General features: G+C 43.1%; 4 protein-coding genes and 1 long non-coding RNA gene across 11 annotated transcripts; 4 read left to right on the top strand and 1 right to left on the bottom strand.

Annotated features, from left to right (window-relative positions):
- The first annotated feature begins 459 nt into the window (after window positions 1-459).
- On the top strand, window positions 460-1112 carry LOC140268931 (uncharacterized). Its single transcript, XR_011907573.1, has 3 exons — window positions 460-572; window positions 777-846; window positions 1067-1112. It is a non-coding gene; the product is annotated as an uncharacterized lncRNA (long non-coding RNA).
- An 87-nt stretch (window positions 1113-1199) lies between these two features.
- On the top strand, window positions 1200-2462 carry LOC140268205 (uncharacterized). The gene is made up of 3 exons (XM_072362976.1): window positions 1200-1230; window positions 1321-1469; window positions 1573-2462. The coding sequence occupies exons 1-3, from the start codon at window positions 1200-1202 to the stop codon at window positions 2248-2250; spliced, it is 858 nt and encodes a 285-aa protein (XP_072219077.1). The 3' UTR covers window positions 2251-2462.
- Window positions 2463-2928: 466 nt separating this feature from the next.
- Window positions 2929-10384, top strand: LOC140268324 (dynein, cytoplasmic 1, intermediate chain 2a-like). Of its 6 annotated transcripts, none has more exons than XM_072363127.1 (17): window positions 2929-3075; window positions 4381-4489; window positions 4586-4712; window positions 5199-5283; window positions 5660-5722; window positions 5914-6041; window positions 6126-6215; window positions 6343-6505; window positions 6613-6712; window positions 6935-7060; window positions 7168-7314; window positions 7411-7524; window positions 7613-7746; window positions 7882-8026; window positions 8122-8262; window positions 8431-8556; window positions 8655-10384. In XM_072363127.1, exons 2-17 carry the CDS (start codon window positions 4382-4384, stop codon window positions 8754-8756), a joined length of 1899 nt encoding a protein of 632 aa, XP_072219228.1. In that variant the 5' UTR covers window positions 2929-3075; window position 4381; the 3' UTR covers window positions 8757-10384. The 6 variants fall into 6 exon arrangements, with proteins under 6 accessions (XP_072219228.1, XP_072219227.1, XP_072219226.1 ...); XM_072363126.1 differs by having other exon boundaries at window positions 5148-5283; window positions 6129-6215; XM_072363125.1 differs by having other exon boundaries at window positions 5148-5283.
- Window positions 9902-18338, bottom strand: LOC140268322 (electrogenic aspartate/glutamate antiporter SLC25A12, mitochondrial-like). The gene is made up of 18 exons (XM_072363124.1): window positions 18250-18338; window positions 17392-17445; window positions 15931-16076; window positions 15359-15474; window positions 14824-14963; window positions 14523-14669; window positions 13877-14015; window positions 13571-13664; window positions 13351-13435; window positions 13189-13270; window positions 12925-13083; window positions 12641-12693; window positions 12387-12467; window positions 12138-12278; window positions 11792-11930; window positions 11543-11701; window positions 11358-11448; window positions 9902-10924 (listed from the first exon to the last, which is right to left on the bottom strand). Exons 1-18 carry the CDS (start codon window positions 18259-18261, stop codon window positions 10711-10713), a joined length of 2052 nt encoding a protein of 683 aa, XP_072219225.1. The 5' UTR covers window positions 18262-18338; the 3' UTR covers window positions 9902-10710.
- A 2105-nt stretch (window positions 18339-20443) lies between these two features.
- Window positions 20444-25139, top strand: metap1d (methionyl aminopeptidase type 1D (mitochondrial)). Of its 2 annotated transcripts, XM_072364230.1 has the most exons (10): window positions 20444-20492; window positions 21727-21887; window positions 22519-22668; window positions 22751-22899; window positions 23235-23277; window positions 23371-23534; window positions 23630-23727; window positions 24016-24063; window positions 24140-24218; window positions 24636-25138. In XM_072364230.1, exons 1-10 carry the CDS (start codon window positions 20447-20449, stop codon window positions 24718-24720), a joined length of 1023 nt encoding a protein of 340 aa, XP_072220331.1. In that variant the 5' UTR covers window positions 20444-20446; the 3' UTR covers window positions 24721-25138. The 2 variants fall into 2 exon arrangements, with proteins under 2 accessions (XP_072220331.1, XP_072220332.1); XM_072364231.1 differs by lacking the exon at window positions 24016-24063 and having other exon boundaries at window positions 24636-25139.
- Window positions 25140-27151: the final 2012 nt, after the last annotated feature.

Genomic DNA, 27151 nt, shown 5'->3' with positions numbered 1-27151 from the left:
GAAATATCTATGTTTGGCAGTTATAAATTTACAAAAAAAAAAATCACTTTTTACTTATTTTTGATGGATAAAAGAGTTAATTGATTTTCCTTTTTTTATTACTGACAGTAGGGAACTTGACAGCTTCTGCTGGAGTCTGTTCAGTCATTACAATAATTTATATTATAAAAATCAACAATAACTTTTAAATGACTGAATAAACTAATCTAACTAACTAACTTTGGAAGCATAAACTCTACCATTAGTGATGGCTTCTGTCCATATTATGATCCACCTACTAACAGCTAAGAAATTGCACTCCCTGTGCACTGAAAGGGTCTCCTGCTGCTCCAGGACTGTTCCTTGTGAATTTATGAGGTGTTACATTTTGTTTGATGTCGGTCTTTTCTGCTGCTTCGTGCTAAATGAACTAATGAGCTCTGTCCCATCTCACCAGTAAACGTTAGAAGGGTGGAGCCGAGGCCCGCTTGTAGGAAGCGGACCAATGGAAAGGCCCCTGTATTCACACCAGTACTTATGGAAGGTCGTGTCGAGCCTCAGATTGAAGCAGGACTTCGGAGATGCATCAGCAGGTAAATGCTACCTTTCACAGTATATTCTCACACAAAGTGTTTTGAAGTGAAGCTGTTTATTGCTTCCTCCCTTATTTCTGTCAGTTATTGCATAAATAAATCATTACTGGGTGTGATTATTTCGAAGATAAGTTCCCTCGTGTCCCTGTTATAAGACGCTTTGAATCCACACAATGAAATGTACATATCTGTGTGATCTTACAGTTGCAGATGTCAAGGATGATTTCCCCGGTGTCCCTGCTAAGTGTGCTTTGCTGCCTGTTATCATTGCCAGGTTTGTCTAAGTAAAATATGTGAAATTATTCATCGTCTGCACTTAATCAAAGAATAACCTGTTGGTATTAACTGCATGTGAAACATTGAACTCATCGGGTGAATAAGAATACATCTGTCCACATCTTTGTGTGTGCGTGGCAACAGCCACGGTGCCTCCTGATGCCGTTGTCTTACCTTGTTTTGGATTGCTCTCTAACATATCACTTGACTACTTCTAGGTTTGCTGGAAGCAACATCGCTGGTGAAAGTAAGATACCCTGAAGGTATTTGATCACCTATTCTCCCAGACAGCAATCTAATTAGAGCAGACAGAAAAAGAAAAGGGAGAATTACATTGTAAATTGCTCAATGATGCTTAATGATTGCTCAGTCGTGTTTCATTGTTACGTTTTCCATATAGGTGCCATACCTTAGCGTAAAAACCTATTATCTAAATAAAAGCTCTGCTCCTTCTTGCACATTTTTCTCGCAGGTCAGCAGGTCAGTATTGGTTCGGCTCAAGCACATGATTTCTTGACGAATTCCAGACCCAAGAGGAGTACTGACCCAAAATGGTATAGAGACAACCCTGACTTTCAGTCCTACTACCGCTTCTACAACAGCATAGGGCACATTGAAGGAGTAAGTTGAGGATTAGTTCACTATTCAATCTTGCATATTTTATAAGGTAATCAGTTCAAATGTTTTATTTCCTCTCAAATGTGTTTCCGGGTTTCTCCGTCAGCTCTATGAGATCGACAGGATCAGGATGTTGTATCAGCAGATGCGCCACTTGGAGCTGACCTACGGCCAAGACGCCTCCAGTTACCAAAACATCATGGGTGTCCTCACCAGTACTGCAGCACCCACTGCAACAACCCAGCCTCCTCCACCTCCCACCCCCGCTGCTCCAACACCAGACCCTCTGGAGAATGCTCAGAGGATCTATCTGTGCAACCCCAAGGACCCACTGTGCAAACCACAGATTGTCTACCTGCCAACGGGGGCTGTCCCAGTACTGTGTGACCCAAGACTTAACCCCGCCTGCAGGCCCAAAACAGAGGAGGAGGCAAAAGCTGATGATCCGCCCCCACCCCCCCCAGACACTCCTGCTCCTGAAAAGTCTGACACACCTGCCCCTCCTGTTGTCACCGTCAAAGGAATGGAGTATGACTGTGACCCATACTGGGATCCCGACTGCCTCATCGACTACCCTCCCAGCCCTGACAAGGAAACATCGGCACCAGCAGCTCCCGCTGAAGAGGAAGAGGAAAAAGAGGAGGAGACAAATGCTGAGGAAGGTGACCCCGAACCATCTTCAGCCACCCTTAAAACCCCCTACGCTTATTTTGACCCCTATGATTTCAAACGGGACCTGTATGACCCCTTTCGTTATACTGAGCCAGCTCCCGATCCAGAGTAAAAACAAGGCCCATTAAGAAGTAATGGCCTCCTGTCCAGACCAAGATGACAAATTTGATAACAAGAGCAAACTAAAACAAGTCAGTGAAATTAAAATTCATATCATGCAAATGATCTCACTTTGCAGGACAGACACGTGACAGCTCTCATGCTCCTCGTCTTTTTTCCAGATGACAAACCACACAATATCTGTTCTGTATTTGTGTATGATTTATGCACAATAAACCTTTGTATGGATACAAAGCAAAATAAAAAAAAAGAATAACTGTGAGCAAATATGTGTGATTAAGTTTCGGTCTCCATTAATTTTTGGTGTTATTCCATGACATTTGCATAGTTTCATAACCAAAGAAATGCACTGCTCTCCTTGCATTATATTAACTACAATTGGTTGTTACCATAAACTTAAACAATCTTCTTTAAATATTTGTTATCAGATATATGAATATAATACATTGTCTTTAATTGTACAACTCATCTATAATTCAGTAGCACAGATTGGCTTCAACAGGCGATACTGAACAAAAAGAAATGCGGTTAGAATCAAATAAGTAAATAAGTAAATAAATAAATGTCACTTGATATTAGTTTCTGGGCGTCTACTTTCAAAAAAGCCTTGGGCGACACATTTATGCCGGCAGGGGGCGGTAAATCCTTGCTGAAATGGCTTTGCGGCCTAACCCAGAAGAAGACGTGCAAAGCGGAGCAAACTGCTGTCTCTTCCAGCATCATCAATCCTTCCTCCATCATCTCGTCTTAAGAATTTACGTTCACAAAACTGGATTGTTTTGCCACCTCTCTGCTCAGCTCTAACTTCTGACACCAGGTATTTAATTGTGCCTTCACAACCGTTTAGTTTTTCCTTTTGTTTCTTTTGCACCAAGCAGTTCAGTTCGGGCGTTGGTTTTGTCGCCGTGAGTCTCTTTATTATTCTGACAGTAGGCCCGCCGGCTGCCATGGTGATTAGCATGCTAACGCGGCTAACAGTCTGGGCCACTAATTAGATTATAAAAATGTTTGACCAATCCTGAGCTACACGGAAAAGTTTAATACGCTGATGCGTAAACCGAGTCAACGAGTAATTACAAAGTGACAAGGTCAAAACGGACACAGGACCTAGTTTTTCTTTTAAATTTGGCTTATCTGTTGTCGTCTTGGCATTGGGTGGAGGGGTGTTGAGCATCACGGTGACGTTAACTCCACAAATACAACAGCAGTGGCTGTTGTATTTCAGTTCTTTGCAGGCGTCGCTGGTTACACGTTTGTTTCAAATGCTCCTATCTCTTTGAAATATATAACCAGTAATAAGGTGGTCATTTGAAAATGCTGTCAGAGTCGATTTAACTGAGACAGTCATAATCACCGAGACTGTGCTTTATATGTAATATACACAATACACCAGCTCGGCCATTTAGGGTTAGCTATGATAATATGGAGAGAACAGATAAAGAGAACATTGTTGTCAACAGCTGGCTGCTGTTCACATGTTACCAGTGTGACAGGCCCAGGGCCACTGTGTACTTCTGCACCAATACCAGGCCTGGGAGCAGCAAAAAATGCAGCTTGGACGATAAGTTTACACACTGTCAAAGAAGCTTTTGAGTCAAAAGGCACAACAGCGGAGAATAACTATTATTTGATCATTCACTCTTCAGTCTTTGAAAACTGCAAGTGCGGAAGTATCTTTTTGGCTTGGTCTGGCCTGGAAGAAGCTGTTACATAGATGAATAATGAAATGAAATTTCTGAATTGAAGGTGATTCTGAATTGGCCACAGAGCGTGCACACATGCAAAAAGTGAATAGCTTGGTTTTAATTTGCAGATCAAAGGGTCCTTTTAGCTGTTAATGGTAACAATACTAAAAAGTTATGTGTCGTACTGTATACCATGACACTGATGCTTCTTATCCAAATCTTCTACAAGGGAAACTCCTTTTATTTCCCATCACTGAACTGATCACATTATCAGGAATTTCAGAATGGATCTGTTGTTTGGTTCTAGAATGTGCACACCGTGGCCTTAAACTCACCATTAAATATTAAAAGCGAGGGAAGTTGTCTTTTTTTTTTTTTGAGATTTCAAGTTCGGTTTCTTCCCCCGACTGGTTCCCAAACTTCTCTCCCTCTTTCAGTATGTCTGACAAGAGTGAGTTGAAGGCTGAGCTGGAGAGGAAGAAACAACGGATCGCCCAGATTCGAGAGGAGAAGAAGAGAAAAGAAGAGGAGAAAAAAAAAAAGGATGTGAGTGACAGAACGTCCAGGGTGCCTGTCCGTTTTTTTCCGTCCACATTGTGATGTGTTGTCATGCTGAAGATGAGCGTACTCTGCACTCCGTAGGGAGACTCGAAACGTGGAGCGGACTCGGGCTCCTCAGCCGGCCACGAAGACTCTGATCTGGAGAGGAAGAGGAGGGAGGCAGAGGCTCTGCTGCAGAGTGTTGGCATCACGCCTGACATACCACATGGTAATTGTACAATACGAGCATGCTTCTATTCTGACCTTCCACCTAATATTCCATCGTTTTCTGGTCATTTGCTTAATGAATTTTCAGCATTTACTAAAGTCTGTCTTAACGTTCTGACCTAACTTGGTGTCACTCTCATTGCTCCCCACAAAATATCTAGTACAAGTATTTTACGTGTGTTGTGCATGACACCTAAAACCTGCCTGCCATTTATTTTCATTCTCTCTTCTCTCCCCTTTTGTCTGTCCTTTTTTTTTGTGTGTGTTTTGTCCCCCTTACTGCATGAAAACTCATTCCCTCACTCATTCACACACTTGTTCCGTATCTCACTTCCTCCCTCGTCTCACTTGCTGTGCTCCCCCACTCACTCACTCACTCACCCATCACTCGTGCACTGCCAAACAAAAACGCACACAAACGCACACTTCTTCACAGCTCAGCCCCTGAGGGTAGTAACAGAGGATACGTGTCTGTTTCACTACCTAGTCCCTGCCCCCATGTCGCCCTCCAACAAATCAGTGGGCAGCGATGCTGGAAGCCAAGATTCTGGGGATGGAAACGCAGGACCAAGGTTTGTGTGTGAATGTGTGTGTGTGAGACAAATAAAGATAGAGAGAGACGACTGGTTGTTTCTTGTCATTTTTTATGTGGTTTAGTCAAGTACCTGCATGCAAAGTGTGTGTGTGTGTTAACTTGGTAATTCTACTTTAATGAATTCTGACCTGTCTCTTAGCCTATTCGCCGGCACGCTGATGTTTCTCAATTAACACGCACTTCATTCTTCTCTGTGTCTTTCTGGCTCATTTTTCCCCGTCTTTCCCACCTTTAACATCTTGTACGTGACTCACCTTTTGGTTCGTCCTCTCTGTTTTCCTTCATCCGCCTCTTTCTTTCTCTCTGTCCTTTCTCTCTCACACTAACACCATCTGGTGGTTTGGCTGTATAAGGACATTGCATTGGGATCCTGACCCCTCTACTCTGCAACTCCACTCCGACTCTGAGCTGATGGGGTACTGCTCCTCCTTTCCTTAAGCTTGTCTTCCAGCGTTTTGTGGTTTCATCTTAGATTTGTCAAAATGTGTTAGTTCATCAAATGTCTGTACAACATTATTTATGTCCTTACATGTAGGATTTGCATTCAGTCCAGTTTTAGACTAAAAACATGTCTGCCTATGTTTTTTGCGACGGTACGCATGTGTAGACGTAGCGCTGTGAGGCTTGGCATGTCCAAACTGACCCAGGTGGACTTCATCCCAAAGGAAATGGTGTCCTACTGTAAAGAAACGCAGACACCCACAGAGGCACTTTCACACACCGATCAAAAAGCAGGTAACCGAACACGGCCACGCTTTTCCGCATCTTTGACCCAGGCTTTCGTCAAAATGGATTCAAGAATCTGCATCTGTGTTTTAGAAGAAGAAGAAGACGAGGAGATAACCGCTTCCCCGCCGACAGAGGACACCCAGGAGGAAAAAGAAGAACAGGGTGAACAGCAGGACGAGGGTGAGGACAGAGGCGCCACATGGAAAAATAGTTTAAACCTTAAGCCATAAAACAGCCACATAATCTGATCTAATGTCAAGCAGTCCCTGCATTTTTCTCTTTTTGATAATCGATTATCTGCTTGCAGACACTCCCAAGGAGCTGACAGAGGAAGAGAAGCTTCAGGTGCTGCACTCCAGTGAGTTCTTGTCGTTTTTCGAGCATGGCAGCAGGATCGTGGAGAGAGCGCTGTCGGAGCAGGTGGACGTCTGCTTTGACTACAGTGGGCGAGATCTGGAGGATAAGGAAGGGTGAGGCGCATGTCAGGAGAAAAATAAAATGCTTGAGCTCTAATCTAAATGATCCTCAAATGGACCGGCAGGACAATTCGTTCATATTTCTCTTTGTGTCCGTCCAGTGACTTGCAGGCTGGTGCCAAGCTGGTTCTGAACAGGCAGTTTGCAGATGAGCGCTGGACTAAAAACAGAGTGGTCACCTGTCTTGACTGGTCTCCCCAGGTAGGATGAATTCATTCACGAATGATAGTAAAAACTGCAGGGATCTAATTTCTCACTGGAACAGGCTTTGAACACCTTTCGAAGTCCCATTTTCTAAATCACTAGTGTGCTGAGCCTGAAGACATTAAAGAGTCTGTATTATTACAAATGCACTGAAAACAAACTGAATACTCTTGCTGTTGGTAGATCTGCACACAATCATGGCTCCCTTGTTCCTCTTAGTATCCAGAGCTGCTGGTGGCCTCCTATAACAACAATGAGGATGCTCCACATGAGCCCGATGGTGTGGCACTGGTCTGGAACATGAAGTACAAGAAGGCTACGCCTGAGTACATCTTCCACTGCCAGGTAACAACCAGAAGACCACACTCGGGCCTCTCGCTTGAAAACATTGTTGAGAATGTTTCTGCAGAAGGAGATATTTTCAGCTGTTGCTTTTATGGTCTCTTCTGCAGTCGGAGGTGATGTCAGCTGGGTTTGCAAAGTTCCACCCCAACCTGGTGGTGGGTGGGACGTACTCCGGACAGATTGTCTTATGGGACAACAGAAGCAACAAGCGAACCCCTGTTCAGAGGACCCCGCTGTCTGCAGCTGCACACACAGTAATGCGTCCGAGCGCATCCCCACATCTCTCTTTTCATTAAACCCGTCCGACTTTCTCTCGTTTTGTTAATTGCACCTCATCTTGTGCTTTGCAGCACCCGGTCTACTGCGTGAACGTGGTGGGAACCCAAAACGCTAACAACCTGATCAGCATTTCCACCGATGGCAAGATGTGCTCTTGGAGCCTTGACATGCTCTCCCAGCCACAGGTACACTGCGCATGTGTGGGTGAGCACAGACGGCCGTGCTGTCTCAGATGTTTTGTCTGAGGGTCTGAGGTTGCTGTTTTACCCGCAGGACAGCCTGGAGCTGGTGTTCAAACAGAGCAAGGCGGTGGCCGTAACATCCATGGCTTTTCCTCTTGCCGACGTGAACAACTTTGTGGTGGGGAGCGAGGACGGCTCCGTCTACACCGCCTGCCGCCACGGCAGGTGAGTGCTCCATGGCTTCTTAAGCAGCAAATCAGCAGTACTGATTTAGTGAGGTCTGAGGTTTTGCTGACATGTCAAAAATCATTCAGAGAGGTCAACACAGTGTTGTTGTGTGTGTGTGTGTGTGTGTTACAGTAAGGCAGGCATCACTGAGGTGTTTGAAGGCCACCATGGTCCTGTGACCGGTCTCAGCTGCCACAGTGCTGGAGGACCTGTCGATTTCTCTCACCTCTTCATTTCCTCTTCTTTTGACTGGACTGTCAAACTGTGGAGCACAAAGGTGAGCCATGCACAGTCTGGCAGAATTACTGTAATAAACACCCCACTGGTCATGCTCCTCCACACAAATCTGTTGTGCATTTCCTCCTCCTGTAGAGCACCCGCCCATTGTACTCATTCGAGGACAGTTGCGACTACGTCTACGATGCCATGTGGTCTCCGGCGCATCCTGCTCTGTTTGCTTGTGTGGACCTATCCGGGCGCTTGGACCTGTGGAACCTCAACAATGACACCGAGGTGCGCACACATCCAAACACACAGCAGCGTTCCCCCTCAGTAACACGATGAATTGTAATAAAAACACGACCTGAAATTGCCAGTTTGACTTCCGACACCACCAGTTTACCCATCTGCGCACCTCAGAGCATCTGTCTGCTTGTAAAGCTGATGTGTGCATCGTTTTAGGTCCCCACAGCCAGTGTGTTTGTGGATGGGGCCCCAGCACTGAACCGTGTGAGATGGTCTCACTCTGGAAAGGAGATTGCCACTGGAGACTCAGAGGGGCAGGTGCAGGTCTATGATGTAGGCGAGGTAAGTCGTCGGCGCCTCCTAATATTGATTAATCCTGCGTGTGCTTGCAGTTATTACCGATTTCGTGTTTGGATAAACTTCTCCGCGTCCTCCTGCAGCAAATCTGCGTGCCCAAGGCAGACGAGTGGACGCGCTTCGTCAGGACGCTGGCTGAAATCAACGAGAACCGAGACGAAGCGGAGGAACTGGCCAACGTCTGACCCACTTTTAGCGGCTCGTAAATTCCTCTGGAATCACTACACACTTATAACACATTACATGACCCGGCCAGAGGAGCTCCTCTCTCTCCCGCGTGGCTTCAAGCTTTTATCCTCCTCTCACAACTTGGCCTGAGATGTGCAGAGCTAGAAGGGACAGATACGACAGCTGCAGAGGAGTTTTAAGATGTACATTTGTAGCACCAGTGGATATCATGTGTATCAGTTGTAGTACAGAAACAAGCGTAGTGGTATAGGCGGATACAAGAAAGTGATTTTCAGCATAGGTTAAGCTGTCCACTCTGAACTTTTAGCTTTGATTACATCCTCAGGGCTCCAGGAACTGCTCTTCTCCTGAGGCTCCAACCAACTCAAGCATTTTTTTAAAAAAAAAATATGCAAACCTTTCTACTTGCACCTTTTTATTACCATTTGAGTGTTTTTATGTTGTAATATTTTCTAGACACGCTTTGTGCATGGCTGGCAAACTATTGTAACGGAAGGGAAAAGATGGATCACATCTTTATCCTCAGCAGGACATGTGTAGAGCTCCTGCACTCTGGCCCGTGCAGAGGTGTCTCTGTTCCATTTCAACCACTACGATATTTAATATTTATTATGGTGGTCACATTTATTTAAATATTTTGTGTATTATTTTAAAGGAAAAAAAACAAAAAAAAAAGCGTCTTTCTCCTAAAAATGTACAAAGTGCAATCTTGAAATTAGCCCGACGAGCTTTTAACGGTTGAAATGCATTGTTTGACTTGGCTTTTGAGACTACTCGAAACCGTTCTGGGACTTGTTCTCTTGAAAGTCAACCATATGAGGTGTTAAATGGAAGTGTACCGCTGATGTTGGAAATCACAGAGCCTGAACTGATTTGTTTCCTCCCATTTTCCATCCAGACCCCCTCCCTCTCCCCCACCCCCCCCATTCCATGATGCAATATCCACCAAAAACCAAGCTTGTCAACACGTTACTTCAATTTAAAATGAGCTAAAAGAAGAAAAAAAAGAACTGCTGCAGCAGCCATATTTAACGTACTATCAACAGGATCAGCTTTCTGCACCGACTAATCGTACTCTATGTTCCTGACACAAGGTGATGGTTGCACTTTTCTGTTGGAATAAAAACTCAAAACATATTAGTAAAATTAAAACCATATGGATGATTTATTTCATTAAAATACATTGAGTGGATTCAGATACATTTAATTTATTAACACCTAATCCTTTGCTCATGATTCTTGTTTTTTTTTTTTAAATCAAGAAAATGCTTAATTGAAAACTTCTGTACACCAGTAAGAGTGATTCTCAGAGACCAAGGACCAAAGGCCCCACGTTGCCACTACATTACAGGTACAGTGTAATGATGCGGGCCGAATGTTACGGAGCTTTGTTTTTGTAACATTTTCTCAGTAGTTATACAATATGTACAGTATGTAGCCTCCTGTGTGAGGAGTTGCAGAGAAAGAAGCTCCACACACTGTGCAGATCAATATATTATTTCCTATGCCCACTGTCCCATAAGAGAAGTCCTACTCATACCGAGTATCAGACAGAAAACGGAACGAACGTATCTACTCATGAGTGACGGAGAGGAGTGCCCAAGGTTCAGTTTTACACAAACGTTCCGAGAGGGAAAAAAAAACACAAAGAATGGAGTTCCCAGGAGCACACAGCCACTGAAGATGCAACACGCTCAGCGCTCCTTACCTGGCGATGTCTGCTCTGTGGTACACAGCTGCAGCCAGCTCTCCACCTCTACAGCCGGCTATTTACCACTGGAATACACCTTTACCCTGGAGAGAGTATCAGGCTGGTGTTGCTTGTTCCTAAGTTAATGGCCCCTAATGTGTGGAGTGTATATCGACCGTGTGCTTTGTTGAAGTGTTTATCTAAGTGTCTGGCTCCTGGTGGAGGAGAGGGATGGTGAAGCGATATAGAGATGGAGACTTTTATGGCGCCTGAACTGGCTCGGCGGCGGCTGGCTCTGGGTGATGTATGGAGACCACGCCGGAGGACTTGAACTTAGGCAGGTGGAGGCCAAATTTGTTCTCCACTCCGGCAAATGTAGCCGCAGCCAGGCGGTAACCTCCGACGTGCCCCGCGTTGATCGGGGGAAGCTCCGAGATGCGAGACTTGGGCGTCGGCTCAGATCCAGCTGGGCGCCTGCAGAGAGAGGTAAAGAGCCGTCACTGAGTGCGCAAACAAACTGGGATTTCAGTGAAATGATGGGGAAAATGTGTGTTTGCATATATAAATATATATCTTTTCTTTTTTTAAATGGTACGTTTGAGGTTCCACTGCTCTGCTATCCAATAGTCATTTAGAATTTCTAACCCAAAAAAAACAAAAAACATGGAATGATCTGAAGGAATGTTTCTTTTCTAATGATTCATGACAACCCAGCACACAGTTTGGCCACAGCTGGACAGCCAAACGCAACGTACGCCTTAGTCAAAACGTATTTGTTGCATCTGCTTATCATCTAATTGCTTAGAAATTAAAGGCGGAGAATCCTCGATCCAAAGTCCTAAGTAAAGCCCACACAAACGCCCGTGTCGTTATCTTTTTAATAGTAATTATAAAAAGTAGAACTTACTGTCCTCCGAAGTCAACGTAGAACCACCGCTGCAAGAGTTCATACGTCACCAGAGTCACGCCAAACTGCGGGGAGGACCGGCACATGCGAGCTGGAGAAAAGGGGAACAGTTCGTGGTGGTTTAAGGGTGCCGACAGTGGAAGGCTTGTGGCAAGTTTGTGCATCTGACAAGTACAGAAACACACCTCCGGCTCCCTTCCACAAAGCACTGAAGCCTTCCTCTCTCATGATCTTCTTGAAGCAGTCGATGACTCCTGAGTAAGTGGTCTGTCCTGCCCTCGCTGCAACTTGCAAACGCGTCTTGATGACATCAGCTGGTGTCACAAGGGAGGCCGCAGGGATACCTAGAAACAGTTGGGAATGTTTGTTTTAAGTAAGAAGTAAAAAGCCAATCGAATTTATACATTAGATATAACGTCATAATTTCATGTTACCTGCGATGGCTCCAGCGGTGAGAAGCTGCAATGCTCCCAGTCTGCCTTCCTCATCAGCTAGCTGAGTCTTTAAGTGGGCATAGGCTGGGAAATAGATGGCTGAGAAGGGGATGTCTCTTAGGAAGCAAGCTTTGGCACCCTGGGGAGACCCGTTGAGGACATTTACATAAGACAGAGAAACGCAGGGCGAAGAGAAAAAATGTGTGCAAGTGCCAAAAAGGGAGGCTGAAGATGGATCAAACAGAAGTCTTTCTCACACGGTGATGACTGCGATGTAACCTTGACTGCTGAAAACTGCTCATGCAACCTCAATCGGAGGCCGCTGGTGCGTTTTGAGGAAGATTACCTTGTAGAGGCCGAAAAAGCCCAGGTCACGGACCACACTGAGCGCACTGACGCGAGGCCCAGTTGTGATCTCACCTGCTACCTGCAGGCGAATCTTCACGATCTCAAGAGGGTTGGTGAAGATCACCTGAGAGCCTCCAGCCTGAATCCATGGGGAGAGGACGCGTTTCATCACATAATCATCTCAAATACAGAAAAAAAAAAAAAAAGAACTGAAGCACAATCAGTAACTTTGCCATTTGGTACTTACACAGCCACCTGCCAAAATTTCAGCCATGAAAGGAATTGTGTTGTCTTTCCCGGTGAATTTATCTCTTACGAAATCATTCACCTGTGGAACACAGATGGTTGGCGTGAGGTTAACGGTGGTTCAGAGTCAGCGTAAAAATGACGACCGAGTTCGGTCGTTTAAATCCAAGCGAGCGACGTAATCGCCAAAGATGCACTAAACACTGTGGGGGAGGCTGCTGTAAATGCACCGTGTCGATGAGGAGAGCTACTCACTGTGAGTTTGATAGCCTTCTCAGGTGCCACGCCAATGAGCTGAGGGACAAGACCTGATTGACAGACGGAACAAACACATTACATTAACAAAACTGGACAAACAGGAGCATGAGTGGAGAAGTTAAACCGGAAAGAAGATTGAAGATTAACCTATTATTTTTAGGAGTACTTTATAGAATTTTTGTGGGGAAAAGCTGTATCCTTTGCAGAATAAAGGGCATCATTAAAGCTTGCTTTGTTTTCTATGAATTAGAAGCTCAAGAAGCAAACTGTACAGTTCTAACCTCTGTAGAAGCCAAAGAAGCCCTCGTAGCGAAGGACCTTCTTTGCGCAGTCAAAGCTGTTCTTGTACATCAGCTCTCCAACAAAGGACCCCGTGGACCTCTGGTTCTGCATACGAGTCTTCACCAAGTCGATGGGATACACCGCCGTTGCTCCGGTGGCTATCGGACACGTTAATAAAAACAAATAAATCACACCAAACGCAATCCATCAAATGAGATATCGGAGGCTATCGCAGGTTTATCTTGTGTTGCAGGATAACTCGCCTCCAGCAATGGATCCCAGGGTGAACCTATAGGCAGATTCAGCCACTTGCATCCACACGGACCTGGAACTGTCCCCCTGAGACTGTGAGAAAACAGGCACGTTACCATGGTGACTTCACTGCTGAGGAGTTTCTCTCCCACAGCCAGCTACAAGCGTCCCACCTGCTTTTGGGATTCAGCCAGGTTGTAGGGCAGACTTCCCTCCTCTAACGGAGCTATCCTCTCAATGTCGGCAAGGTTCAGACGTCTGAAAGACATTCTCCGTTATCTAACTACGTCACAGTCACGGACACAGGTAAGATCGTTTTTTAGTAAATATCTGTAAAATGCATGCGTTTGAGATGTTTCAAAAGACTCTAGATGGACAGATTCCAGCCTTTACCCGGAGGGAGAGTGCAGGCCTGATAGCTGGTACAGGATGTCAATTTCCATTGGAGTGATCTGACCAAACTTGTTGGCAGCATGAACAAACTCCTCTGCGGGAAAAGAGAAAGAGATGAGACGTGCAAAATGTCTTTAAGAGTTCGTAAAGTTCTTTTTTTTTTATATATAACACTTTCTCTGCTGTAAATCAAGGTTTATTACAATGCTATAGAACATGAGAGCCAAAAAAACCCCAAAAAACATTAAGTGAATGTTAGCTCAAGGAGAATGACCCAAAATCAAAGTAACGCAACAAAGCGTGCACCTTTGGTCACGAGCGTGTCCTTCCGTGTTCCAGCCAGCGTGCTGTAGATCTTGCGGATCAGCTCCATGTTGTTCAGAAGGGAGTTGAAGGCGTTGAAATAGGAAAAGCTGACCATGTGAGAGATGGTGCCGCCTGCAGCCTGGTAGAAAAGAACACATTTTCTAACAGGTTCAGGCAAAAAAAAAAAAATATATATATATATATATATATATATATATATATATATATATATATATATATATATATATATATATATAAAGCATATATAAAGTTTTTAATTGATCTCTAATTGACTTAAGATAAGAGACAAATCTGAACCATCATCACAGCAACATCACCACTCCATGTCGGCCTGTCACAAAAGGCCAAGAGTGATATCGAAATGTCTTTGTCGTGGAAATGTCTTTCAGTGAAAGAACATTTTCTCCGTGTCTCAGCGCAGCTTAAAAGATTATCAAAATAAGACATTCTCAAAGGCCCATGCTGAAAATAACCTGCATGACCAGGGAAGCGGATGAGGATGAGGATTTGCCTGCTAAGTGTGTACGGTTTGTACAAATCCACAGATCAAGACGTTTATTACGACCGGCGTTCTTATTCATCATTAAACCACCGGTACGCTCGCACTGTTCTCACGGACACTCACTGAAACAAGGTTCTCCTCCACAAACGGCGTGAGCATGTGGTGTCTGATTGTAGCCATGATGTCACTGAAGTCCATCGCAGAGATGACGCCGTTCTTCTCTTTGTCCTTCTGGGCAAATGCTTGGCGTGCATGCTCCAGCTGCAGCTCCTAAAAAACACGACACCGCCAAGGCTTAGGCGTAAAAATAGATTTTCTTTCTCTTTCTTTTTTTAAAATCAGCGCATGAGTCAGAAACAGAAGCAAATCAAAGAGGAGAGGTTACACAAATCGGGAGTCATCGGTGTCTGTGTACTCCGCATACCTGCAGGAATTCGGTGAATTCAAGGTAACTAAGCTGCTTTTTGCGGTCGTGCCCAAAGTGCAGACGGATGAACTCGCAGTCCCAGTTGAAGGGAATGTGGTGGTGCACTGTGGTCTGGCTGAAGATGTCTCGCACATTCTCTGCGGCACAAACACACACGTCAAATATTTAACATCAAAAGCGAAGCAAAAAGTAGGCAGAGGTAGAAAGTGTGTGTGTGTGTGTGCGTGAGTCCATCTATGTGTAGCGACTAAACCCAGCCAGTAATCTGGTTAAAAATGTCTCGTTGGGAAATGATTTCCCCACTGCAGGAACGCATGCAAACCGCTGTAAGAAGCGCATTTGACAAATCAGGGAAAGATTTGGTGTTTTCACTGGAAATCTCCCTCCGAAACTTCAGCTTCCTGACACCGAACAGCTCGATCGTTTTAAGTTCAAATGACAATAGCTGAACCCCAATTTCCTGCACAAACGCTGTCAGAAAGAAGGAAAGAAAAAAAAAAAAAAGAAAACAAACAGACACAACAGCTCATACCGAAAGAGATGGTGCCGGTTCCGGTCTTGTCAAACAGCTGAAAGGCTACTATGAAGAGGGCGTCTGGTGCACACAGCACCGACTCAAATGCAAGAAACTCCTGGAAAGAGATCAGCCTATAATTGCGTGTGTGGGTGGAAGAACAAAAAAGAAAAAGAAAAAGGTTAGAAAAATGTTAAACGAATAATTGAAGACATTAAAGGCTTTAAGCAAAGGTTAAGTCATACAGACACACTGTGTTAGTGGGGGCACATTTCACCGTTACACACCATCTGTATAAAGTGACTGCAAGCACACACTGTCGGGTGTTTTAGTATGAACTGGAAGGCCAAAACGCAAGAGTCATTACATAAAAACAAAGGGGGGAAAAGGACTGTTTCTTAACAGAAGTAAGTGCTAAATAATATCATTGGTTTGTGCGTCTGCTATGAGTGAATGTACGACTGAATGGACCCACAGCGAGTGCCATCTTATCTGTGAGCAGCTGTAAAGAGGAGCACTGAAGGCTGATGATAAGCCATGAGTGTGTGTGTGCACTGATTATTCATTGATTAGTATTAATCAATACATACCCGTCCTTTGTGGTGTCGGCCACAGCAGCGATGAGTTGGACCGTTTTGGGGTTGTGGTGAATCTGTGTGTGCAGTCCCAGATAATTCTGGACAAAGTCTCCCGGGGTCATGAACCTCTCTCCATCCTTGTCCACGACACTGGCATACTAAGGTGGGAAAAGAGACAAAAAAAAAACACTCGCTGGACTAATCTGCTATGTCTTAACCCAAAATTGATCAATCAGCAGCGACCTCGCTCAATAAATCGCAACTGTTCCTTGGACACAAACAAGTGACCACTGCAAAAATAAATAAAATCAGGAGGAAACAAGGCCACATATGACACACTTTCTGAGCTACTTCTGCAAGTTAGCTGCAAAACTTACACAACCAAGAGTTAATCCATCTCTTACGTTTGCTGTGATCAACAGCTTTATTATCCTGCTCAAAGTGCATTCAAGGACATAACTGTGGAGCAGGATAGAACAACACCGTATACTGTAGAAACTTTGCTTCAAGTTAAAATCACAGGCATGAATATTATATACACAACTTTCAAGTATCTCATATTGCTCTGTCACCTTTAAGTGTGACTGAGGTTTTGTTCTAGGTGCTAATTATTAACAAAACTGACACAGTTGAGATCAAACGTAATTCTTAGGTTATTGGTTCCCATAAACCATTCATCCGTGACTTGTAACTGTGTCATATCTGAACTACAGAGATCCCTCATGTAGCAGTCGTCAGAATTCCAGCAGCCAACTCTCGTACAGGTATTTTAAAGCACAGGTGAGCTTTTTTTTGTTGTTTTTTTTTGGCTTGGGCTCGTCAGTTATCTGACCCGTGCATGTCAGGGAACCTAAAACTGTCGGCTCACGTGACTGTCACACACGCTGAGTCACACACTCATCGTGCAGAAGACAGTGGAGCAGAGTGTAGGTACTCAAAGTCTACGGTCGTCTGCATCTCACCATCAAACACAAGCATGCAACGTCAGGAATGCACCAGTCCTTTTAAACACGACATGACACGGTGCTGGTGGCTATATTAAGAATAAAAGGACATTTTTAAAATGCATTTTTGGGCCTGAACAAAGGCTGGAACCCTGGACTTTCAGAATAAGAGGCTGACAGAGCAACCACCTGAACTACAGTACAAAACATTATGCAGACTATGAATCAACATCCAACACTTCTCTTGGAATATAACTACAGTTGCGGTCTCAACAATTATGGAGCCAATTTTTTTTTTTGGCCTCAATTTCTGTCAGCAAAAAAAAAAAAAAAAAAACAGCGCAGGGCTAACCTTTGAAAGTGCTCACACTCCACAAATGAAAACAATCCCGTGAGAGCAGGTTTTTTTTCACCACACTGAGCCCTGACACCTATCCATCTGATCATTACGCACTCAGGCCTAAAAGGACAGCAAACAAAACAGCAACTGATGCCAACACAGTGGGGTTAAAAGCTGTGAAAAGTTTACCTTCTGGAAAATTCCCTTCAGTTCGTTTGGGTCTCCGCGTTTGGTAGATTGCACCTACAACACACACACACACACACACAAACAAACAATGAAAAAACATGTCCACATCTCATGACAAGAGCAGCAGAGACTTTAACTACTTTAACGCCCTAAAAAGCTGCCGATTCAATAGAGTTTGACATGCGATGCACCGGGAATGACACGAAGCAAAACGAAACTGCTCTGGGGTGATGTCTCCTTGAAACAGCCTCTGCTGTGAGGAGCTGGAAGAAGCCACTGCCACAGGAATGCACACAACCACAGCTAAACATCAGGAAGCAGGCTTGCAGTCATACCGAAATAGTTAGAGAACTACCTTTACAGTTAACCAGCCAAAAAGCAGCATATTTCGTACTGCTCAAAGCCTCACACTAATGTTTTCGGGCAGCAAGCTAGCAAGCAGAGACTACTATGAAGAAGGACACAAACCGTTGTCATGACATGTTAAGCTTAACATCAGCAAAATGCGAGAGGATGGGAGCAAACAAAGAAAAACAAGATGAATGCTTCGAAAAGATGTCACTTCGGCTGCTAGGTCGGGTGACATGATAACCGCTGTGTTAGCAGCCTCGTAGCTTTTTAGCACGATCTCGCTAACTTTGAGGGTTGTGGATGTCTCATCAAGGCCAACCGCCGCCGAGCGGCAGCTAGCCCGGTGATGCTACAGCATCACAGGATATCTCATCTGAGACACCCTGCCCGAACAGGACAAGAAAGTCCTAGCTTCAGAGATCCCTGCGCGAGGAAACGAAAAAGAATACATGCACACACGGTAATGTAGAGGTTTGAAAAGCGCTAAGAGAGCGATGCCCAAGTCACCTTGACCGCCATGCTGGTTTTGACGTCACGCGCAGTGAACGAGCAGAGACGAACACGCGAGTTTCAGTCCGCAGGTCTCGAATCGAAACCAGACGACAGGCTCTATCGACAGCGACACAAACCAATAACAAAGACGCAAACAGAAGTGGAAATACTAGAAGTTTGAATGTTAGAGAGGGGCTGTACTTAGTATCCACTGTCCACGGAGGTCTAAGGCGGCTACTACACTTTCAGAAAAACCGGAGCTGATGTAAGAATTCTTACAGCTTGTCACAGCTGGAGCATCACCAGCACTCTCTACTGGAGCTACAACTAATATTCGTCAAAACGACCGCGTTTTAAGACAAGCTGTCATACTTTCTTTCTTTCATCCACGTTTTGTCATTTTGAGTTTGAGGCCGGCGGCATAAAGCTGAGATGATAACAGACTGAAGAAGTTTTCATTCGCGCAAAACACACAGAGAGACACAATTTTTGTGATATAAAAATCATTGGATTGGCCTACTCATGTGCCCTCAAATGTAGCCTAAAACTCTCCAGTGTAAGGCAAACAAGAACATAAGGTAAAACCCGAAATGTTTAAAAACAATCAAACCAAAAAAATGAGCTACACTGACCTGGTTTATCTTCTACTGAAAGCATGTGTTACATTATGAAGAAAAAAAGAAAAGAAATCAGCTGAAATCATCAATGAAAAGTTGTAGCACAGTTGATGTAGTTGAAGTCAACGTATATGTTCAATTTCTGAGATCAAAACATAATATGTTTGTATGCTATTCTAAGTTATATAAAGAGTTCAAATCATTTGAACGTCATTGCATCCTGTTTTATGTTACACTTAAAACAGCATCCCAAATCTTTTGGAAGCTGACTCTGATGCAACTACTGCTCCTACAAGGCTCATTACTACTTTTATTGTATTGATTTCTTTTACTTATCTTTTAGGATTCTTTTTTTTTAAACCTCCCATTAATTCAGTATATGAAAGTTTATCTCGCTGACCTTGGTGAGGTGACCATAAATGATATCAGTCGTATTTGTTTTCACTGATAAGGCACGGCCTACTACTCCCTGCCAGGCTTTCCTTGGATTTTGTTGTGTGACTTTGCTTAAAATAGTGGTAACGACATCTGCCAAAAGATCGATTTTGTTTGTAGAGGTGTTTCATGTAGAGGTCAGAAAAAAAAAAACATTGCAAAAGATGTTACACAATGATGGGTCGCAAGGTATTTGGATGTGACTTTTCACTGTTCGTTTCACAGATTCTAATACCCGGTTTAATTTGAGAAGGCTATCAATAATCAAGCTCTCTGATCTCTATGTTACTTGCAGCTTGTTCAGGTTGCATCTGCTCAAAACCAGGAGTGACAGAGGTTTTTGTGTGGCTGTTCCGAACTATGGAACAGTCTGCCTCTTTATATCAGAGCTGATCAGACACTCTCAGGTTTTAAGTCTCTACTTAAGAGCAACGTCTTTATGCTGGCTTTTGAACACAGTTAATCTTCTTCTCTTTATATTCTGTTTTATTGGAATTCTATTAGTTTTTTTTAGATTGTAAAGTACTTTGGTGTAACTGTGGTGGTTGTAAAAGTGTTATACTATATAAATAAAGCTGACTGTGACTTTCTGTTCTGCCCTGAATCAGTGGTGCATTACTTTTGGCACTGCCAAATTCTAAAGAATTTCTGGTGTAATCTCTGTGCTTTTATGTCTGAAAACAGGATCTGGCTTTACTCTGGAAGAGTGTGTTGTTTGGTTTAGTTGAAGAAAAGAAACAGAGTGAAGGCACCATCTGAAGGAAACCACCTTCTTGTTCTAATGGCAAAATTTAAATCCATGAAATGCAAATATACGGACAAAAAACAATTATTTTCTCACATTTAGTCAGGAATTCAAACAAAACACATCATTAGTTCAATATTTTCTGAGTCCAAATGCCGTTAAAACCATTTTAAAAGTCTTCTGATCAATTTGAAGATATGAAATGAGCTCTTTGGTTCTTCTTTGACATTACTTTACCCAACTTGCCATGTGATTCAGGCTGATTTTCTATGCTTTTTGCGTCACATTTGTACGCAAGCGACTCCGTGTTCTCTTTTGACTAATAAAGGTTGGGGAAAAAAAGTCTCCTGAAGCCGAAACTAGTCAAAGTCACGTGACCGGCTACTCCTCAAGCACGTGACCATAACAAAAAATTATGGCGGCGGCGGTTCACCGCTCAGCAGGACTCACGGCCAGAGCAGGTATTTCGTTGACCTACAGGCACTAAGTTCAGTAATAAACTAAAGCATCCACGCCATTCCCTTGGTAAAGTTACAGTGTTTTTGCCTGACATAAGCTTTCTAGCTAGCTGTACCTGCCTGCTTATGTAGCAGTCGAAAGTATTCATGCATGGTGTGGATGGTGACCCACTCCCAGAATACACAGCGGCTGTCCGCGTATAAGTTTCTTGCCATTAAAGACAGCCTTCACGTGAAGGTCAGCCTTTGCATTTTACAGTTGTTTACCTACCTATCTATCTATAGATCTCTAAGCCAACAGGGAAAAACTCACAACGTAATATTATTTTGCAGCTTGTTCTTCAAGGTGCTAGAAGCAGGTTTGATAACAAGCTTATTTTGCCATTGATATTGTTAAACAAAGAAAGCTACAGAGAGTTCGTAAAGGCGTGTAAAGTATCAGGAAATCTGCGATGTAAGCGGACTTTGTGCTGTCTGCACCACAGTAAATCCAGTTGCAGTTTTGTTGGATTTGCTGTGGTGTGTTCCTTCTAATTTGTTTTTGCAAGCATTCTCATCTTTTTAGGAATACCGTCAAAGGTGATAAATAATCATCTCTTTAAGATGAAAGCACAATTGTCAACAAGTTACTCCACATCAGGCTAGCTTGGGAATGTTATTTTTTAAAATCAATGCTACTTTTGGTCATAATAGTCTAACGTAAAACTCACATTTTCTCCCTCTTTATCTTTTCTTTTAAAAAAAATAAAAGTTCCTTGTATTTTTCTTGCCGGAAGGCCCCTACAACCCCAGGCCGAAGACCTATAGCGATGAAGCTTCTTAAAGCACTGAAGCATTCCAGCCATTTGTCTTAAAATTGGTTAATTTCTAGTGGATGTTTTGCAACAGTATTTCAAAATTTATTTTGATACCATAATTTTTTTACAATATTTAAACCATTATTCAAGACCCTGGATCTGTTTGTGCTGCTTGCTTTTTGTTTCAAGCCACAGGCGGAAAAAAAAAAAAAGCTAACATATTATTATTCCCTAGCTTTCTGCCTTTATGGTTTATTTTGAGCTAACGTTTAACGTAATTGGAGCGGCCAAAAAACTCATTGCAACATAAGAGGGCTCCTGAGTCAAAGGGCATCAGCCCAAAAAGTCAATTCCAGTCTTCAAAAGTCGTGATTAGGCCTCAGTGGAGGTTTCACAGCAGCGGTTTTGAATATCTTGGGGCTATATATCTCTTTTTCCAGGACTTGGAGGTTTACTGCAGAGAGTTTGTTGCCTGGGAGGCTCTAGTACTCCCACAGCCCTTTTATGTCAGCAACGCCGCCGCTTCTTTTGGAGAAAGTGGAAAAGCTCTCACAATGTGGTTCGTCCAGCTACAGTTCGTCCAGCCTACGCAGTTCCAAAGGTACCGTTTCAATTCACTGTCTTCAGACTAAACTAAAATCGCAATTTTTAAATTGTGTTCTGATGCAATTCGTCTTTTACTTTTACATTCACTTATAGTCACTATCAGGCAAGCCAACTGAAGTGGAATCAGAGTCAAGCTAGACATAAACTTGCAATGGCTATATTTATATAGCACATTTCTTCACAAAAGAAACCCCAAAACAGTTTACTGAGCAAAATAAGAATGAGAAACCCACACACATAACAAACTTACAGAGGAAAATACAGTACAGGTTCATATACACAAACACACACACACACACAGTTGTTATTTGTAGACTTGTGATAACAGTTTAGTTTTGTATATAGACAGAGTTGTAATGGAACTCAGATTCGCAGGTAGATTTGTTTGGGAAATCTGGAATTCTAAAGCACCCTCTGCACATTTGGATTTAATTTGAAACGCAACCAAAAGACCTCCATTCGATGACCAGAGAGACATGATCAGGTTATATGCAACAGAACTCAAAGAATAAACACAGCTATAAAGAAAGTCTTCTGTCTGTGAATGTCTTCGTTTTGCTTCTATTCACTAAATGATGAAGGACCTGCCTTAACATCCTTTCTTTTTATTTCTTCCCTGACTCCAGCACATCGTGCGGCCTGACTACGTCGGCACCGGGCTGGTCCCCGAATGGCCAGACTACATCGAGATCAAAAACCAAGAGCAAATTGAAGGCCTTGCCAGGGCGTGCCAGCTGGCCAGACACGTGCTGCTACTCGCCGGACAGAGTGTGAAAGTAAGAACCCCATCACTTCAAGTCTCGCTTATGCTTCCGTGTCATCAAAGACAACTCAACAACTCCCATTTGTTGCTTTCAGGTCGGTATGACGACGGATGAAATAGACTTTATCGTGCACCAGGAGACGATCAAGCACAATGCTTACCCTTCCCCCCTCAGATACGGGGGTTTCCCCAAGTCGGTGTGCACATCTGTGAACAATGTGGTCTGTCATGGCATACCTGACAGGTAAATGGGCTGGAGATCACGCTCTGTATTGAGGCACAAGTAAAAACTATTAGCAGCGTTGCTGTTTCTATCCATTTTAAAATCATTTCCTCCTAGACTGACTGTGTCAAGAGGTTAATCACCTTTAAATGACATTGGTTTGGGAAACTGGCTCGCTTTAGGTGGAATGAATTAAACTTCTATATGTATTTATGTGCTCTTGCATATATTTTACAGATGTAAAGTATGATATTGATGTGAAGTATTTCTGTACTTTTATAATAACTAAATGGCTGTAAGTTATCACAAATTTTCCTTGTCATCCATTAATCTTTTGTCATGCCTGTGTGCCGCAGTCGCAGACTTGAAGATGGTGATATCATCAACATTGATGTGACTGTAAGTTAATGGCCTAAAGAAGCTCGTAAATACATCTGCGAATATCGGAGCAGCTCTGTTTTCCCGTGACTGACTTTTGCCCATTCCTGACAGGTGTTTTTGGACGGTTACCATGGTGACACCTCAGAAACCTTCTCGGTCGGACAGGTGGACGAGGTCGGGCTTCGATTGGTGGAGACTGCCAGGCGTTGCAGAGATGAGGCCATCGCTGTATGCAAGCCAGGCACACAGCTCTGCGTCATAGGAAACACTATCAGGTACTCACACACACATGCACAGTGCATATATGCAACAAGATCGCTTGTTTTCTGCTTCAGCAGCTTCTTTTTTTTTCTTTCTGTACTGTTGGCAGCGAAATAGCCCAAGCCAGTGGCTTTCAAGTGTGTCCCTATTTTATCGGACACGGAATAGGCTCCTACTTTCATGGCCATCCTGAGATTTGGCACCACGGTAAGTTTGGGTGTGTTAGAGTTGGCCTCGTCTGTGATTTTCACCTAAAGTTAACTTTATTTTGAGTGACAGCCCCAGAAATCCTCCTCTTCCATTTCATTCAAATTTGATTCATTTTACAAACATGTCGCCAAAAGAACATTTGATGTTGTGACGATTCAAGTCTTGATTTGTGATTGTACCTCAGAGAGAATTCAAAATACAAGAAAAAACTGATGTAATAATGTCAAAAATACATTATGTGGGCATGTATGGGTTCTGTATAATCAAGTAGGTCTTTATTTTCAGCCAATGACAATGACATAACCATGGATGAAGGGATGGCTTTCACAATCGGTGAGTTACACTTTATCATTTTTATGCACCGGGTTCACTGTGCGGTCGATAATTCCTGTTATTGTCACACTGTTAGAGCCCATCCTGATGGAGGGGTCTGCGGAGTTCAGAATCTTGAAGGACAAGTGGACCGCAGTGTCGGCCGATGATAAAAGGTACGTGGCGCTCAAAAATAAATGTGATTTTTTTTTTTTAAATGTTTAATTCTGATGAGCAGTAACCTCAGCAAACATCCTCTCAGTGTCACCGCTGCAGCTGCACGGCTGTGAGTGACTTTCATTCCTTCACCTTGCAGCGTTTCTTTCTTCCTCTGCTCAGTAGCTCCTTTTCTCTTGTTGTTGGTGCATTTTTTCGGCCCTTTTTACAGCTGTCTGGAGCGCACAAGTTTTAAGACGGGTCAAAAGTTAGTCAGCTCAGTTAAGGAGCGAGTACTGCTCAGCGTGGGACAGAATTGCGACTGTACTTTAAAACAAAGCGAAACCAACTTCTCTCTTTGTACAAGTAAAAACATGTGAAGCGACAGTCATTTCACTTTAAAAACATAAAAAAAACACGTGCTTTTTGTCCAACAGGTCGGCTCAGTTTGAACACACGGTGGTCATCACATCTGACGGAGTGGAGATTCTCACCAAACTACCAGCAGAGGGCCATCTGTGATGTGACTGGATCTCAGGGCTCCGTCAGGGCATCGACTGAGGGTGCAAACTACCGTTTGTGATAGTAGAACACTGCTCAGCTTTGAACTGAACTGAAAGCATGCGGCTCTTTAAAGTCGAACCAGCGGGTGCTTTGGATTTCTGATTGAAGATGGCAGACATCAGTATTAGTATTAATAAATTACGACTGCTGGTGCATCTTGGTGCTTAAGTTCAATTTTCTGCATGTTGACGGTATTTATACTATTGATATAAGGAGGGCAGCACTTACGCATTCAAAAACGGTTTCAATGGAGCTGTTCAAAGAGAACAGAAAAGCACTGTATTTTAGTATTTCAGGCACAACTCATCTACCTACAATACCTTTTGGCAATGACTAAATGTTGTCTATTATAATAAAATCTCAAAACCTACTGTGTTCACTTATATTTCCTGGAACATTTTCCTTCTCTTCATCTAAATGTTATTTCCAACAGTACATTACACCACAAAGTATATATTGTGTTGGATATGACATCCTCTACATGTCATTCATCTCTAATTCAGACCCCTTCAAAATGACCTTTTGCCTCATCAGTAACAGTTGCAGGCTCAGAGTTTTAGCAAAATAAGGTACATGCAACAAACTTATTGAGGAATTTGAACCAGGAAAGCAGTTTTTTTATTTTTTAGACGTGATGTGCTGGTTAATTCACTGCAATCTGATGGTGTGACATCGTGTAGTATCAAGCGTAGCCAGTAGATGCCGGTACACACTATCAGAAACCGTCCTTCCGCCGCACATTTTTTTCCCCGACTGCAGTACACCAGGTTTGTTCATAACCCACTGGAACGATGGAAAACTCACACTTGTTAATCCCAGTATTAGCAAGCCTGTATGCTGATGTTGAAGTCATTATAATGACAGTCATCATTTAAAGGCTGTCGCTCAATCAGAGCCTTACTTGTTCCTAGTTTTGGCTTTTTTCTTAGGAACATCATATAGTGTAATACCTTAATTTATACATTTATATTTACTCAGTGCTTTAGATGGAAGCTCCAGGCACAGAAACCTCCTAACCAGTTTCATGTTTTTTAATACAGAGCAGAATATAAGAATATAGCCGCTCATACAAGCCTGTTGCTACAATTTAAGTACAAATGTGTTTATTCAAATCTTAACTCGGAATATGTGTGTGTGTCTATGTATATATGTGCACTTTTCCTCCTATGGGGGTTTGCTTATATTGTTGCTTATAATTTTTTGATGTTAAAATAATAACGATTCTACTTAATTCATATTAACCTGGCGGGCGGGGGGGCTGGGTGAGTTCAGAATGCTTCATAGAGTTAAAAGGAGAAAGAAAAAAAGAATCCAGGAGGAATAATTGGATTCCAGCCCAGTGGAGGGTGTGTTTTCTCTTTCTCCCAATGTGCTATTGCTTTTATGTGTGAGTCTTTGAGTGGTCATGCCAATAACAGTTTGTGGGCGAAGCATTAAGGATCAGGCAAATAAAGGTGGGTCAGCTCATCTAGAGTCTGTGTCATGTCCAGCCAGGATATGATTCATATTTTTAATTTCTTTACGTGCTTTAATAAAGAAGTATGTGTCTTTATTTTTTTCGTTTAGTTTCTTTTTAAGATTCCATTCAAGTCACAGTAAAGAACGACATTTCAAAAACCTAAACTCAAGTGTACTTCATTGTATCTTTAGTTATTTAATGCAGGGATACAGTCTTCTGCTTTATTATTCCATTTTCAATTGTCCTGCGGCACATGATTCAGAAAGACTCACATAGAAATTGAGAAAGATCTGGGGTTTGCATGACAGGAGATTTAATGAATGCGAAGAGCAGCAGACAGTAGGGCTGATAAGAGGAGAGTGATTTGGGAGGAGAAGGGAGTGGCAGAGTGAGGTGTTGGGTCAGAGTCCCTGCCTTTCATTTTTTCTGCGAGTTGGTACTCGTCCCTGAACTTCTGCTCTGCAGTTTTCTTTTGAATCCTCAGCTGTATATGTTGAGGGTCACCACCAGTGCAAAACCGACTTTCAAAACAGTGACATTTTTCAGTGTTGATTAGATTAGATTTCCCTTTATCGTCCCATGGGGGCAATTCACATTGTTACAGCAGCAAGAAAGATTTAAACTGAGATGTGCATTTTGAAAGTTATCCGTCACACGTATGTCTTTCTGCTTGGCTGTTTGCAGGTTATGTAAAGTAAAATGATGCAATGTTTTTGCTCCTTTTCTGTGGCATTATAACCAGTGTCTAAAACACCTGAAATTCTGGTAGGTCTTTTTTCACGTTCTTAACCGGATTCTACGGTGCATTACGGTCAAGACTTTTCTGGGGAACAAAACAGCTACCTATAGGGTCTTAATTAGTTATAATGCAGGTCTCTTTTTTTAATTTAAGACATTTGATAAGCTCTGTTGCCCTGCCCTGTAAAAGCC

This window comes from Leuresthes tenuis, unplaced genomic scaffold, assembly GCF_036924035.1.
Source record: "Leuresthes tenuis unplaced genomic scaffold, fLeuTen1.0.hap1 SCAF_14, whole genome shotgun sequence".
NCBI lineage: Eukaryota > Metazoa > Chordata > Actinopteri > Atheriniformes > Atherinopsidae > Leuresthes > Leuresthes tenuis.
The sequence above is the reverse complement of the archived record's forward strand: the minus strand, read 5'-3'. Positions and strand labels throughout refer to the sequence as shown.